Source organism: Nothoprocta perdicaria, unplaced genomic scaffold (assembly GCF_003342845.1).
Source record: "Nothoprocta perdicaria isolate Ctin4 unplaced genomic scaffold, notPer1 scaffold_6, whole genome shotgun sequence".
NCBI lineage: Eukaryota > Metazoa > Chordata > Aves > Tinamiformes > Tinamidae > Nothoprocta > Nothoprocta perdicaria.
The window spans coordinates 77,863-91,097 of NW_020455865.1; the positions used below are offsets into that span (position 1 = coordinate 77,863).

Below are 13,235 nucleotides of genomic sequence, written 5' to 3' on the forward strand. Positions count from 1 at the left end.
ACTGCACGGCAAGCGCCGGCTAAGGCGGCGGCCAAGGCGGCGGCGCCTCGCGCTGGAGCCGCCTGCAGGCGCCCCGCGCAGTGTCACGCGACGGCCCCCCCGCGCGGCCCAGGGACTCGGCGCAGGGGAGCGGGCAGGCGGAGCCAAGGGCGGGGCGGGCGGCTCGGGCCTGCGTCCAGCGCCGCGCGCCTGCCGGCCGTGCGGGCGGGAGCGGCCGGCGCAGCGAGGCGACGGCCCCAGCCCCGGGCAGGCGGCAGCGGCCGGCGGCAGCAGAGGAGCGGGTAGAGCCCGACCCTGGGCTTCGTCCCGGCCCGCACTTGTGTCTGTGCCTCATGTTAACTGAATGTAAAATACAGGAACACAGATGAGCCATTATATTTTCAACACAAACACACACACACACACACACACACACACACACACACACACCCCCCAAGTAAATGAAACTGATAATTACATGATAATAAAATCCAGTCATTGACACTAATAACTTTTACAGACCAAGCTTTGGTTTCAAACACAAAGTTCTATTAACATTGTTTGTGGGATATTTTCAAAGGACAAACAACAGACCATTCTGTAATTTTGTGATAATCCTGAATTTGCAGTGTATTAGGGAGAACATAACATTAAATGCTGATTGCGATGCCTCTCTTAAGTTTCACTGCTGTTCTTAAAGCCTTAGTATACTCACAATTTCTGTAACTAAACATACACACACATATATATATATTATTTTCTCAAGCGATGAATCCCTGAGTTCAAAAAAATGTTGATTCAAAAGGTTTACTGCAATGACATGTAAAGAGTCATCAGGCTTTTTCCAACCTTCTCCAGACACCTCTAGTCAGATGACTGTGGACTGAATAGCTCCTTTTGAATCAAAATCAATTTCTTTAGCTTTTAAATTATCTACACTGGGTGCCTTTTTTCAGGTAACAGATTTAAAAAAAAAAAAAAAAAAAGATAATTACCATCATACAATGCATAAAAAAGAATCACTCCATCACCATCCAATTTTACAAAACTCTTGCATGTGGAAATATTTCCAGTGTGAGCTTTTATATGACACCTTTTGGCTCCCCATGGGCATGGGCAGCTCTCCACTTTGCCTTCTTACAACCAAGGTTTCACTCTTGACCTTAAAGTACTGTTTGATACAACACTTTGTTAACATTCATGATTAAGGATGAGTTATACCTCCACAACGTTGTATCCCTGATCAGGGACTCCTGGGGAAGGTTTCCTTGGAGGGGCACTCTGCAGTGATAAATAAGGGCAACATCCACAGGAACGCTCACGCTGTTCCCATAAGCACGTAGGACCGAGTGAACTGAAGTCTGAACCACCTTTCTGGGATCAATTATCATTTTTTTGGGATTGAAAACCTCTTTCCTGTCTGGTTCCCTGTGAACATGCTGCAATATGTTAACACCTGGTACAACATTCCAGGATGAAATGTTGAAAGTGTGGGTAGATATGGTTTCAGGGAAAATATGATTCTCAAAGAGAAAAACGCCAGTCCCTGGGTTTTGTTCCTGAAGACTTTTCATCATTGTTTTCCAGTCTGGGTGCTTAAGGGGAAGAATTATTTCATCTGCATCATTAAGAACCACAAACTTGCTCCGCAGCATATTACGATATACACAATCATTCAGGGCTGTGATTTGGCCATAATAACCGATATCTTTGGCATCCATAGAAAAGTGCCATTTAGTAGAAACCTTGAGGTATGAATTTATTGGCCAGGGAATTATCTCTACAGTTCCTTCTTCCATATAAAACTTCAAGACTTTCTCCATCAGCTGGCTGCAGCTGTTCTTATAGATGACGACTTTCTGCACCCCAAGAATCTTGTACATCTCCATACTCTGTATAAACTGTAGGACATTGTTGTAATTTCCAAACATGGCAGAGATGCATACAGTGAAATCAACAGAAAAAGTGTCGACTTTGCGGTTTTTAATTTCAAATCTTGGTAGCTGGTCAATATTTCCATGCGGGGACCAGTGGATTGACACATGTGTTGGATCACAGTTTGGCGGTTCCAAACAAACTATGTCTGCTGCACCATAAGGGAATCCAAATCTATCTGAATGAACATCAATTTYTGMWTTKGWSRYMTRTAYYTYWCCATGAGGCTGACAGCAGAACCAGCAGTAAAGTTCTTTTACATCTTCATGATGAACAATCCCAATCACACGAGTGACTTTGCTTTCTCTGTCATCGAAGTATGGGGCAACGATAAAAGTTTTGTTATCTTTTAAGGGTGTTATGAAATTTTGAGTAGGTTTTCCTCTACAAAGGTAACCTGCTGGACTGCCAGTTGTTTTTGGGAGGAAGATTTTTCTAATGACTTTGCTCTGCAGATAAGTACCTTTCCAGGAGCAGATTAAAATGCTTCCAAATACAAGGATACATGCAACTACAGCACCGACATGTCTTTTCCCACAGTGTATCATTGCTGAACAGCAAACTTGATACTTAACACACCGCTGCACACTCAGTCTTCCATTCACTTTCTCTAAAACAAAGAATAAAAAAGCACACTTTCTAAAGAAAAATATTTTGCTTGATTTGAAAATAAAATTTATTTCAAATAAATTGAACTATGTTGAATATCATTTAGAAAAAAACAGAAAGAGTGATCATTTATAAAAGAAAGATCTTTTCATGTTTTTTTCCTATGTGGCTGATATTACTTTAAATTGATTATAACACTAAATATAAATTCTTAGATCATTGTTTTAAATTGGCAGTTGTTTTTAGCAGGACTTTATGAGAATACTGGGACCATTCAACTCATATACATGCGCAATGGAATCTTTTAACCTTGCCATGTAAAATCTAAGTTTTCTGAATAAGATGGTACCAAATCTGACCAGATCTATGATCTTCACAAAGTGAAGATTTTCAGTAACAATATAGCTTGATATTTACACATGCCTAAACAATCAAGCAGATGGTAGGCAACTTAAAACCAAGCCCTACTATGGGTGGTCATACTGGCGTGAAAAAATGTCACACAATTCAATAACTCATCCCATCAATTAATCAGTATGAGCTGGTATCTTTTGTAGGTGTTCTGTCCTTTTTTTGCATGCAATCTCAGTTGATTAATAATTCCTTTCTAATTACTTACAAAACTGCATTACTGGTCTATACCAGCTTCAGAGTTCTAGGTTTGAAGAACACGATGAAAACACTGCTGTTTGGTGTAATCAGCAAATACAAGATGTTGCTCAGCTGTTCTTTCTCATTTCTGTAGCCTATAACATAAAATATTTTAGAAGAAATATAATGATTCATTCTTTAAAGTCTTGTTTATTGTTACCTGAAAATTGTCAGGTAACAATATGTAAGAAAATGTAAGCTGTTCATATTTTCCCTATCCAGAAAGACTTTTGTTGCTGAATATTTTTTCTGAACTATTAAAAAAGGTCCCAGTTACAGTTCCACAGTTCTGCAGAAAATATTGTTTCACCTGCTTTAAATATTTTTGATGTTACCTGTCCAATTAACTGCTACCATTAAAGTAATACAGTCTATCAATATCTCTATTATCTAATTTGAAAAAAATATACAGAAGGTATGAAAAGTGCTGCTATATCACCAATTATAAATTAAACTGCACTGAAGTTCTTCAAATACTTGTTATTTCTATTTTGGGCTTGTAAACCACTAACAACTACTAACATGCTTTTTAATAGCAAATAAGGAGAACTTATATTTTGAAGTTTTTTCTCTTTTTTTTCTTTCTGTTTTCCTCTCCATAGGAACTTCTATTGAGAAGCAGGATTGAAAAATAGTTACAAAAAAAGTTCAAAGAAAAAATCCAAAACATAAAGGAGAACCTGACAACCATGAAGAAAAACAACGCAAGCTCTAGTTCTGGTTTTAAACGTACAATTGCTTTTATTTTCCTTTTCTAAAAAATATATTTTGGAGGTGGAGATATGGCAATTAGTGTTCTTTTGTAAGAAATTAAGAGGATTATTTGCAGAGACTGAAGTCAGTCAGAAGACATAAGGAATTTAACAGAAGACAGGTCAGGAGCCTCCATTAATATGTAAAAGCTGAGTAGTTTATGGGCCCTCTTCTTCACATCAGAAATTGACTGAACAATATAGAACATACCTATATATATTCTAGATATCTATATGCATCTATAGATATAGAACATTAGAAAATCCAAATAAAAATATTTGTCACTGTTCTGGAGACAACTTACTGCCATAGTCTGGACAAATATACCAAAAAGGAACATGAAGAAAAAAAAAACACTGGTAAAATTTTGCTTCATTAATGTCTGTCATAATAATTTACAGAAATACAGGTTTGTTTGTTTGCTTAACAAAAACGCTACACATTTCTGGCAAAATTTCTTTTCAACTGTCAGTCTTACCCTAGCGGCAGCTCTATGCCTTAAAAATTCATTGTTAAATCAGGCTTGAGAAATTTACATGAAAATTGCATTTTTAATATTAGTATCTTAATTAAAAAAACATATTATTAGTTTGTTTCTGCAACAGATATCTAATGGCAAAGTCCTCTTGTAGCAAATATTATCCCCATCTCCCTGTGGGAATATTGCTATTTTCTAGCTTGCTTTTCAAAAAAAAAAGAAAAAAAGGGAGCGGGAAAGAGTGATCCTTCCACATTCATATGCAAAGGAGTTGCCATTTTAACGCATGAGTTACACAAAGCAGGAAGTCCACTTCTACGTTCCCTTGAATTTCACTTTTTTTTTTAATCTGCTGAAAACAAACTGCTTGTATGAAGCAGAAATTTTGTATATTATTTGATTTGGGCAATGCAAATTCACTCTTATAATCTGCATTTTAGACCTACAGGCCTACTGAAACAGTAACAGTTTTCCAGTGACTTTTAACTGTAATCTTGCACTTGGTCTGGGGCAAAGTAAACTAGCTTTCCTCTTACGAACTCATGGCGTTCTAGGGCAAGAACTACAACGCAAATGCAGCTTCATGGACAGGGACAAGAAAGACAAGATTCACTCTTTTTATATAAAGAAGTCTATAAAAGCTAGAGAGATACTTGAGATACATCTCTGTTACATATCATCTGTTTAAATCCATGCTTGTTAGGTGCTGTCTAAATATTTAATGAGAACACAAGACATTCTGAACATAGATGGAATCAAACAAGATAAAGTGCATTTACTTACAGTTCAAAGCCTCTTTGTCTAGCATTTCCCGCTTTCCACCACTTTGACCTGAATTCTGTTCTTCGCTCCCTTTGAAAGGGGAGATCTTGCACCCTTGTTTGCCTCTTTAACATCTGTTTCCTCCACGAGTATACTGGTACTTTTGACCATCTGTGGGAAATCCGGTGACTTGGTTAACTTCCTGTACAACAGATCAATTTGTTTTCTGCCCTGCTATTTTCTCAGATTAACATCTTTATCAGTTTAACAGAATAACACATTCTTCAAACTGTGCAAAACATCTCAATATCTTGAATAGTCATTCATATTAACTGGGAGAATGATGGCTGTGCTCCAGCCTGAAGTAAGGTTGGCTGTGTTACTGTGGTTGCTGTATGCGCCAATTAGGTAGAATCTCCACAATGATATTTTTAATAAAATGCTCATACACTTTTTTTTTTATAGTAAAAGAAAACATCTGCAAGGATTAAATTAACTCTAGGAGCCCACCGATGTCTTTGACTAAACAAAACATTACACAAAATCATTAAGCAAAGCATTACACAACTAATATCCACTTCCCTTTACTAGCTGACGGCTCAGTTTAGTGTGAGGAATTTTAGTTGTTTTTAAGAGCATACTTCGTCAGTAACTCTTTAGGTCTATGTTTTTAAATAAGCATGTTGCTAGAATTCCTAGAATTTTAAAATATGTTAATAATCTTATTTAGGTTGAATTTATTTTTAATAGCAGTCTCTGAAGTTGTACTTACTTGCATTGCATGAAAAGAAGTCAGCCTTTTTTTGGAGGGGTGCAGAGGAGAGGAAACTGATAAACTTTTCTGACTTACTTCTTATTAGTCCTTGTGAACTACAACAGAAAAAAGCTGCCAGCTGATTCTTTTTATAAAGCTCTCACCTGGATCACCTTTTATGAAAACAACTCGTCAGAGTTCAAAGGTGGCTGCCAATATATGTAGTATATGGATACTAGATATACGGCTATGTAGTATATGGATACTGTTATGAAACTGGTATGTCACGATTTACCCACTGAGAACTCGAGAGAACAGCCTGTAAAGGAAGAGTGGCTGCTGTACGTGAAGCTGCTCAATGCTCAGTAGTGCTGAGGGTTCCTGCTAGTCCCAAGGCCATTCAGGCACTGTACAARCACACTAGAACTGGCTGCCTTCTGAACTCAATGGTCTGCGTGATCTTGTATATGTGAGCTAAGAGAAGCAACTTGCCAATTCTTGGGAAAGGCAGTGGACACTTTATCTAGCAGGATGTCAATAGGCAATGTAATATCAACTTCCTTCTATGCAGCTTGTTTCAGCTGCCCAGCAGAAAAACTAAATGTGGCTAAGAAACTATCATGGTCTGTGAAATTTCCATTTATAAGAAACAAAAGTTTCAAAGCAAGACTAAGAGAAAACAATCTTTCTGTTTAATGTTATCACTAAACTTGATGATTATGAGTTTTAGGTAAGGGTATTTTATTTGTTTTGTTTTGCTTTCAGGTTTAGAGTGACTAATACTACATCTGTCTGTAATATTATAAATAATATTTAGTCAACTGACATCAGGACTCCACCCTTAGGTCTGCAGTTATATTCTGAAGCAGTCACAGCTCAGGTTTCAGTCAGCTGCTTGCATGACCTGGCACAAGCATAGTGCTAGCTAGAATTAGAGACCAACATACACACAGCATGACTCCATCAGGGACCAAGGCTCTAGGGTTGTGCTTAAAAAGGCTTATGGGCCCATGGTCTGCTATTTGTAGGTGGAGTCCCTAGGAGAGCCTGGTCAGAACCACAAAGCCCTGTTGGTGCCTACCTGAATGGCTTGAAGAAGTACTTCTTTTTCTAGCTAGGTATAGTAACTTGTCTATATATGCTCAAGATATTGGCCAGTTACTTGAAAAACAAAAATATCTCACAAACAGCCATCAACAATCAAGCAAATGATTAGGAAATAAGTCTTTCACTCTTATTTCATTGATACTGTACCACAACAGCAGAGCTGCATCAACTCATGCTTGATGCAGTGGATTTTTCACACACTGGCCATGCTCATGGCCAGATTCCTCTTTTTGTAAGAGAAATGTGTCATTTTCTAGATAGAGGTGACCTCCAACTTCTTGCTTACCTTTGATTTCCAGTTTCTCTAATGAAATCTCCATCCTAGGAGATCTCTGTTGTGGTGTGGGGATTACTAAGATGAATGAAGCATGGAAGTCAGAGAGAGATGCATTTCCTGGTCTGGTCAGTTATGTCTAATTGCAGAAGAAACAAGGAAATATTGCACTGCAAACTAGACTTCAGCACCAGCATGTCCCTCTTCCCTGGCACAGATTGCCTTGGTGACCACATCAACTGTTTATTAACTAGAAAAAAAAGGAATTTTTGAACATGTTAAACATGAACATGTTACATACATACATACATTTTCATATACAAACACATGATGCCTTTATAATATTAAATCTAACCTAGGGTATATTACGACTCACAGTGCAGGTGTGTCTAATCAGAGAATAATACAAGACATACTGGTGTTGAAACTGTAACTTGCACAAAGTAAGCTGCCTACAGACCACATGCTTCTCTCCCAGTGTAGGCATTCCTAATACTTTCAAATACGGACTGATATATGGGCTGTAAAAAGATAGAGAGGTCAAGCAAACATGCACATACCCACAGATACTTTGCTTGTACAGTACATTCTTATCTCATTTCCATCTTTGCCCTGTTTCTGAGCCTATGCTTCTGGTTTGTTTTTGTCTAGTTGTTTTTTGATGCAGCACCTGATGCAGCACCTGAAACACCTTGGAGTGTTGCCATATATTATTTCAATCTACTGCTAGCTTTACAAATATTTACGTAACTTCTGACTGCAAAATAGTTTTGATATTAAGAATTGGACTTTTATTATTAATTTATGTAACAATGATAAACAATAAAAAAATCCTCTTTGGTGTTTTGCACAGCTTCAGTTGGGCACCAGACAGCAGGATATGAAAGAATTATCTTATATTCTCTAGTGGCAGGTGCAGGGTTTTTTGCAGCCTCTTACAAGGCACCTGAGACGAGTCACACTGAAGGCAGGTGCTCAGACTGCACCACACTTTGCACCTCACCCAGACACTGCTGTTGCTCATATTTGTAAAAATGTTTACAGGACTTAATCAACTTTTAAAGAAACAAAATAGGATTTCAGTGGTGTTCCATGTATAGTTTTTTCCATCAAAAAATTTACCAGGTTTCTTCAATTTAATAAGTCAAAAACTGCACTACCACCTTGCCATATTTTGACCAAAGAATCTTGTGGAAAAAATAAAAAAGGCTCCTGTTAATAATAAAGCTAAATCTGTACAGCATCACAGTCAGTGCACGGGGAAAAGAAATAGAGACAAATTCTTTTCTCAAGCTTGGCTCTATAGGTAAAATGAGTCAATGATGAAGTATATACAAATGCTACCTTTTAAGTTGTAATGATTAAGTAGAAATGACAACACCTGGGGAAAAGCCATCATCAAAACTCCAGCTAACAGCAGATATAGAATAAAAGCAGATATCTTGAGACATGCAAGTGTTTAGTAGATCACGATTCACAGATGCATATCTCCAGTCTTCTCCAATTACTAAAAATAAAATGCCAGACACACACACACACACACACACACAAAGTGAAGAGAGAAACAATTCCACCTAGATGCCCTGTATCAGAGATCTAAGGGATTATACTGAATGCACATCTGACTGCACTGAGCAACTGAGCAAGCTCACACAGCTGCTGGAATATAACAAGATATTAACATGCATGCTGCATCCAGTCACTATAAGGATGATCCCATTAAGTATGATGATCTTAAGACTTTGCTAATACAGAAATTGGTAAGTATGCCATTATATATTCTCCCCCTTTCTTTGATTCCTTAGAGAAAAAGAGGATTGCAAACTGAAGAAGTTTGATCTCCACAGTTATCTAAGGAACCGAGCACCCACCTGTGGTCCACAGATGCTTTTCATAACAGTAAATCAGGACTTTCACCACTTAGGAACAGATAAGTATCTTCTTAACATTTCCTGCCTTACTACTAATTGAATATAATTAACACACTGATTTCACAGCCCTTTGCGAGTCAGGAGACAGTGACTGTCCATGAGAAGCAATGTGAGCACAAAGCTGGGACAAACATTAAGACAAAGGCAGGGCCTAGAGCACTTTCAAATCTGGTTACATCATGGTGTGCTCAGAACAGGTCCTCAATTAATTGTAGGATTTTTACGAATACCCTACAGTTTCAAATTTCTTTATCTGCTTTCAATTCCGTGGAAGACAATCACACTGTCTCCACAAAACAAATTCAAAATAACTATATAACTTTATAAACTATAATTATATAAAACTCTAGTCATGGAGGAGCTTGTTATATGAAATGCTTCTATAGAAAAAAAATAATCTATTTAAGATGGTGTATTATATTAATTCTCTGATACAACATAAAAGTTGCTGAGTTTTACACAATGATCTAGAAGATGCGGAAAAAAACCTACGACTTTAAAAACACTACCACTTTTAAGCAAGTAACTCGCTTTCACATATCTCAGTATTTGTCCTAAAATTTGTTCTTCCTCTGCTACAGACCTGCATACATCGTCAAGATCTGAAAATCAAGTCCCCTCAGCAACCATAAATGTATGCTTTCTGAGGCTAGTATATGAAATAAGACTGTGGTGGCTTTCTCCCAATTATATAAACTTGTTAGTCGGATTAAAACAAATGTATTGTAACCTAAGCTGACAGAGGTTGCTGGACTTTTAAGTACTGCTGTATTTGAATTATCTAAAAGGAAGTTACTTTTTGTGAATTTCCGCTTTTCTCCTTCACCTATTAATTTCCGCACTGCCTAGCTGTCCCTTTCCGTGCTCTTCATGTTTACTTCTTTGCTCAGTAAGTTTAACATTAACCTCTAAAAGACAAGGCACACTTCCTTTGTGTTCACTTGCGACAAAATTTCACATTAAGTTTTGTTTTACTACAGAAAATCCTGTAACTAACAGCCAGTGTTTCCAGGGTGTTTCCTTGTACTCAAAAATGACACGTATTTTCTTAAGGGTGCAGTATCAAGCAATAAATTTTATGTAAAAAAAAATATCTACTTGGTTGTGTCTGCTAATTCGTCCATATAAATGGAAAGACTTATTCCTATATGGGAACTAGAATATCTGTTTTCTGAATTTGCTTATTAGTTTAACATTCAATAGCATTGTGTTTTCAGATCTAAACGCAGTCTATTCTTCCTTAAAGCTAAAAAGCTTACTTCTGGCAGGAAGTGCATGACTACAGGCAGAGTCCAGAAGTATAAAGGATACTTCCTCCAATTCATTACTATCTATAATTTCTCATGGACAAGAGTGTTTGGATTGACGTAAAATGGGAGTATTCATTTTTCCTAATAGGTCAATCTGTTTGGTACTCACATCTGTAGTCTATTGAAGCATGTGAACACTGACAAGTTTTCTTTCTTCTTTTCGCTTTCCCTAAGGAAAATTCTGGCACATTATCTGAACTTGATAAAAAGAAAGAAAAAAAGTTTATATCAATAGATCACAGCTATGTAAATAACACAACAAACATTACTGATTCCAGAACAAAAACAAACAAAAAAACCAAAACTGTGCCACAACTTACCTAGGACAACTTGATATATACAGTAGGAACAAACTTACTAAAGATTTCTTTTTTGTTTCTTTTCCCAGGTTACATAACAACATCAACAACAAATGGCTTGCTCATCATGAACAATTTAATGATTTGCCCTTTGGTACTCATCTTTGACCGTCTTTTATCAGAAAAGCATGTAACACTACATCAAAATACTGCAGTGTCAAGAACAGTCCCCTTTCTCCCTCATCATCTGTTGCTTTAATAATGATATATACATTACGGAATACCCTGAGCATTGCAAACATGCTCATTTGCTTTATTTTCCAGCCTGTTGCCTCCTCAGAGAAGAATTATGATTAATTTTCCTACTTCCATTAAAACTCATTTATCATTTTGTAGATGTAAGAGGCACTCATTGAAGCTTTCTTATGCATTAAGGGATTCTTTATGTTTACAATTTTTGCAGGAGCAGCATTAAATTTTAAAATGGGAAAAAAGAAGATTTAGCCCTGGAGGCAAGTTCTATGGAGCCGAATGATTTCCAAGACTTCATGACAAAAATAAAATAAAATAAAATAAAATAAAATAAAATAAAATAAAATAAAATAAAATAAAATAAAATAAAATAAAATAAAAATAGGTAGTTTTAGTTAGTTTTAGTTCCTGTTTCTGGGTGTTCGGCACTTCCTTGTTCAGCACTGAAAGCAGTTGTTTCCATGCAACCATGCAAACTCATTCTGTTCTCAGCTTCATATTAGATAATTTCTTATTGCCCCTCAGGCAACTTCTCACAAAACGATGGTGCTGCAGAAGGTAAAGCATCCACTTTGCCATTCACAATGTGGAACTAATCTATTTCCAGTAGTAAAAAATACTGCTCAAAAACAAGAGAAATAATAATAATAGGTCACTACATGTTCATTCTTTCCCAATAGGAAACTTTAATAAGCATTTGATTGCTAGGCTCTCCCTATCAACAGTACTCAATGTTTCAAGGCTCTAGGATGCATCTCTGAAATTTCTCAAAAATTTCCTACTTTAATACCAGAAGCTATTACTATAAGGAACTTCACTGCTATGCTGTTTAATGTAGGGCAGATAATGTAGGGCAGATAATTCTTGTAGTGGATGAAATATTTTGTGATCAATTTCAGTGAGCAGAAAATGAGAACCCAAGTTTCAAAAAAAAGTATAGTAAGTGTCAGTAAATTGATATCAACATCAACGTGTAGGTTTGGCAGTTATTAAACACCATTCTCTGAGAAGAAATAGAATAGGTTTGTCTTCACTTCTTTGGGATTTCCAAGTCCTATTGAAGGAACTACAAAATCTGGAGGGATTATCAGTTTTATGGCATTTGGATTCTGTAACATCTACATTATTAAATGACTAGATGTTAGGCAACTATGCAGTCTACTCTTCAACTGTGCTATCACTTAATCACAAGTAAAGCATTTGTTGCCTTTGAGCTGAAAAGTTTTTTTTTACCTCTACTATTCTTTTTCAAAGTATTTTATTCTTAGCAACATACACATTTTGCACATTTTTTTCATGTTTAAACTTACAACCAAAAGCAATTCCTGTCGAAGTAAACTTTTTATGTTAAAGTATTTAATAAGTGAAACAATCATTATCAATGTAACAAGCTGAAAAACACACCAACTTGATACAAGACTGAGGTAACGAAATATTTTGCCAAAAACCTAGATTCCCACACAAAGGTTAAAAGTTTAGTGGTATTTACGGGTGAAACAATTCACAAGAATTACAGAAAGAACCCTTACACAAATGGCATGCAGTGAACTGCTGGAAAATACAGCCAAAAATAGTGCAACAATTTTCACAAGGAACAAATGCAAATGTAGAAACTGGTATCTACTGTAACTGACAAATGAGTTGCAATTTGAAAACTACTCTTCGCCTCACTTTAGTGCTATATGGAAAAACATGCATTTTGGCACTGAACTACATTAAAATTGCACACATAAATAATATTACCAGAATATATTTTATGTATTCACAATCCTGAAAATAGTCATTCTCAGATCAGGTTTATTTCTATGCAAGTATTATAGCCATTCTTTTTGACGGATGAAAACTTGTACAGATTGTGATGTTTTCGCAAAAATGATATTTTAATCAGTACTGATATGCACCACGTTCTGCTTTTAATTTATAACAAAAGCATCATATACAGAATGCTAAAAAAACCCTACCCAGTCACCAAAAACTGTCTGATGCCTAAAAAACAATCTAAAATTGAATCAAGGTATTTTTGATAATATTTTTATATTGCACCAACATTCTGGATCTTTCCTTTTTACTGTTGTGCAGCACTTTCATAATTGTACTACACTGAAAAGATATTTATTTGGCTAATCTGCAAGACTTATTTG

The 13,235-nt window shown here is 36.5% G+C and overlaps 1 protein-coding gene across 2 annotated transcripts; it reads right to left on the bottom strand.

The window, feature by feature from the left end:
- Nucleotides 1–1,093: 1,093 nt before the first annotated feature.
- On the bottom strand, nt 1,094–7,341 carry LOC112955874. 2 transcript variants are annotated; one of them, XM_026049330.1, is made up of 4 exons: nt 7,315–7,341; nt 5,189–5,338; nt 3,143–3,269; nt 1,094–2,524 (listed from the first exon to the last, which is right to left on the bottom strand). In XM_026049330.1, exon 4 carries the CDS (start codon nt 2,460–2,462, stop codon nt 1,143–1,145), a length of 1,320 nt encoding a protein of 439 aa, XP_025905115.1. In that variant the 5' UTR covers nt 2,463–2,524; nt 3,143–3,269; nt 5,189–5,338; nt 7,315–7,341; the 3' UTR covers nt 1,094–1,142. The 2 variants fall into 2 exon arrangements, with proteins under 2 accessions (XP_025905115.1, XP_025905114.1); XM_026049329.1 differs by lacking the exon at nt 7,315–7,341 and adding an exon at nt 5,940–6,135.
- Between the last annotated feature and the right edge of the window lie 5,894 nt (nt 7,342–13,235).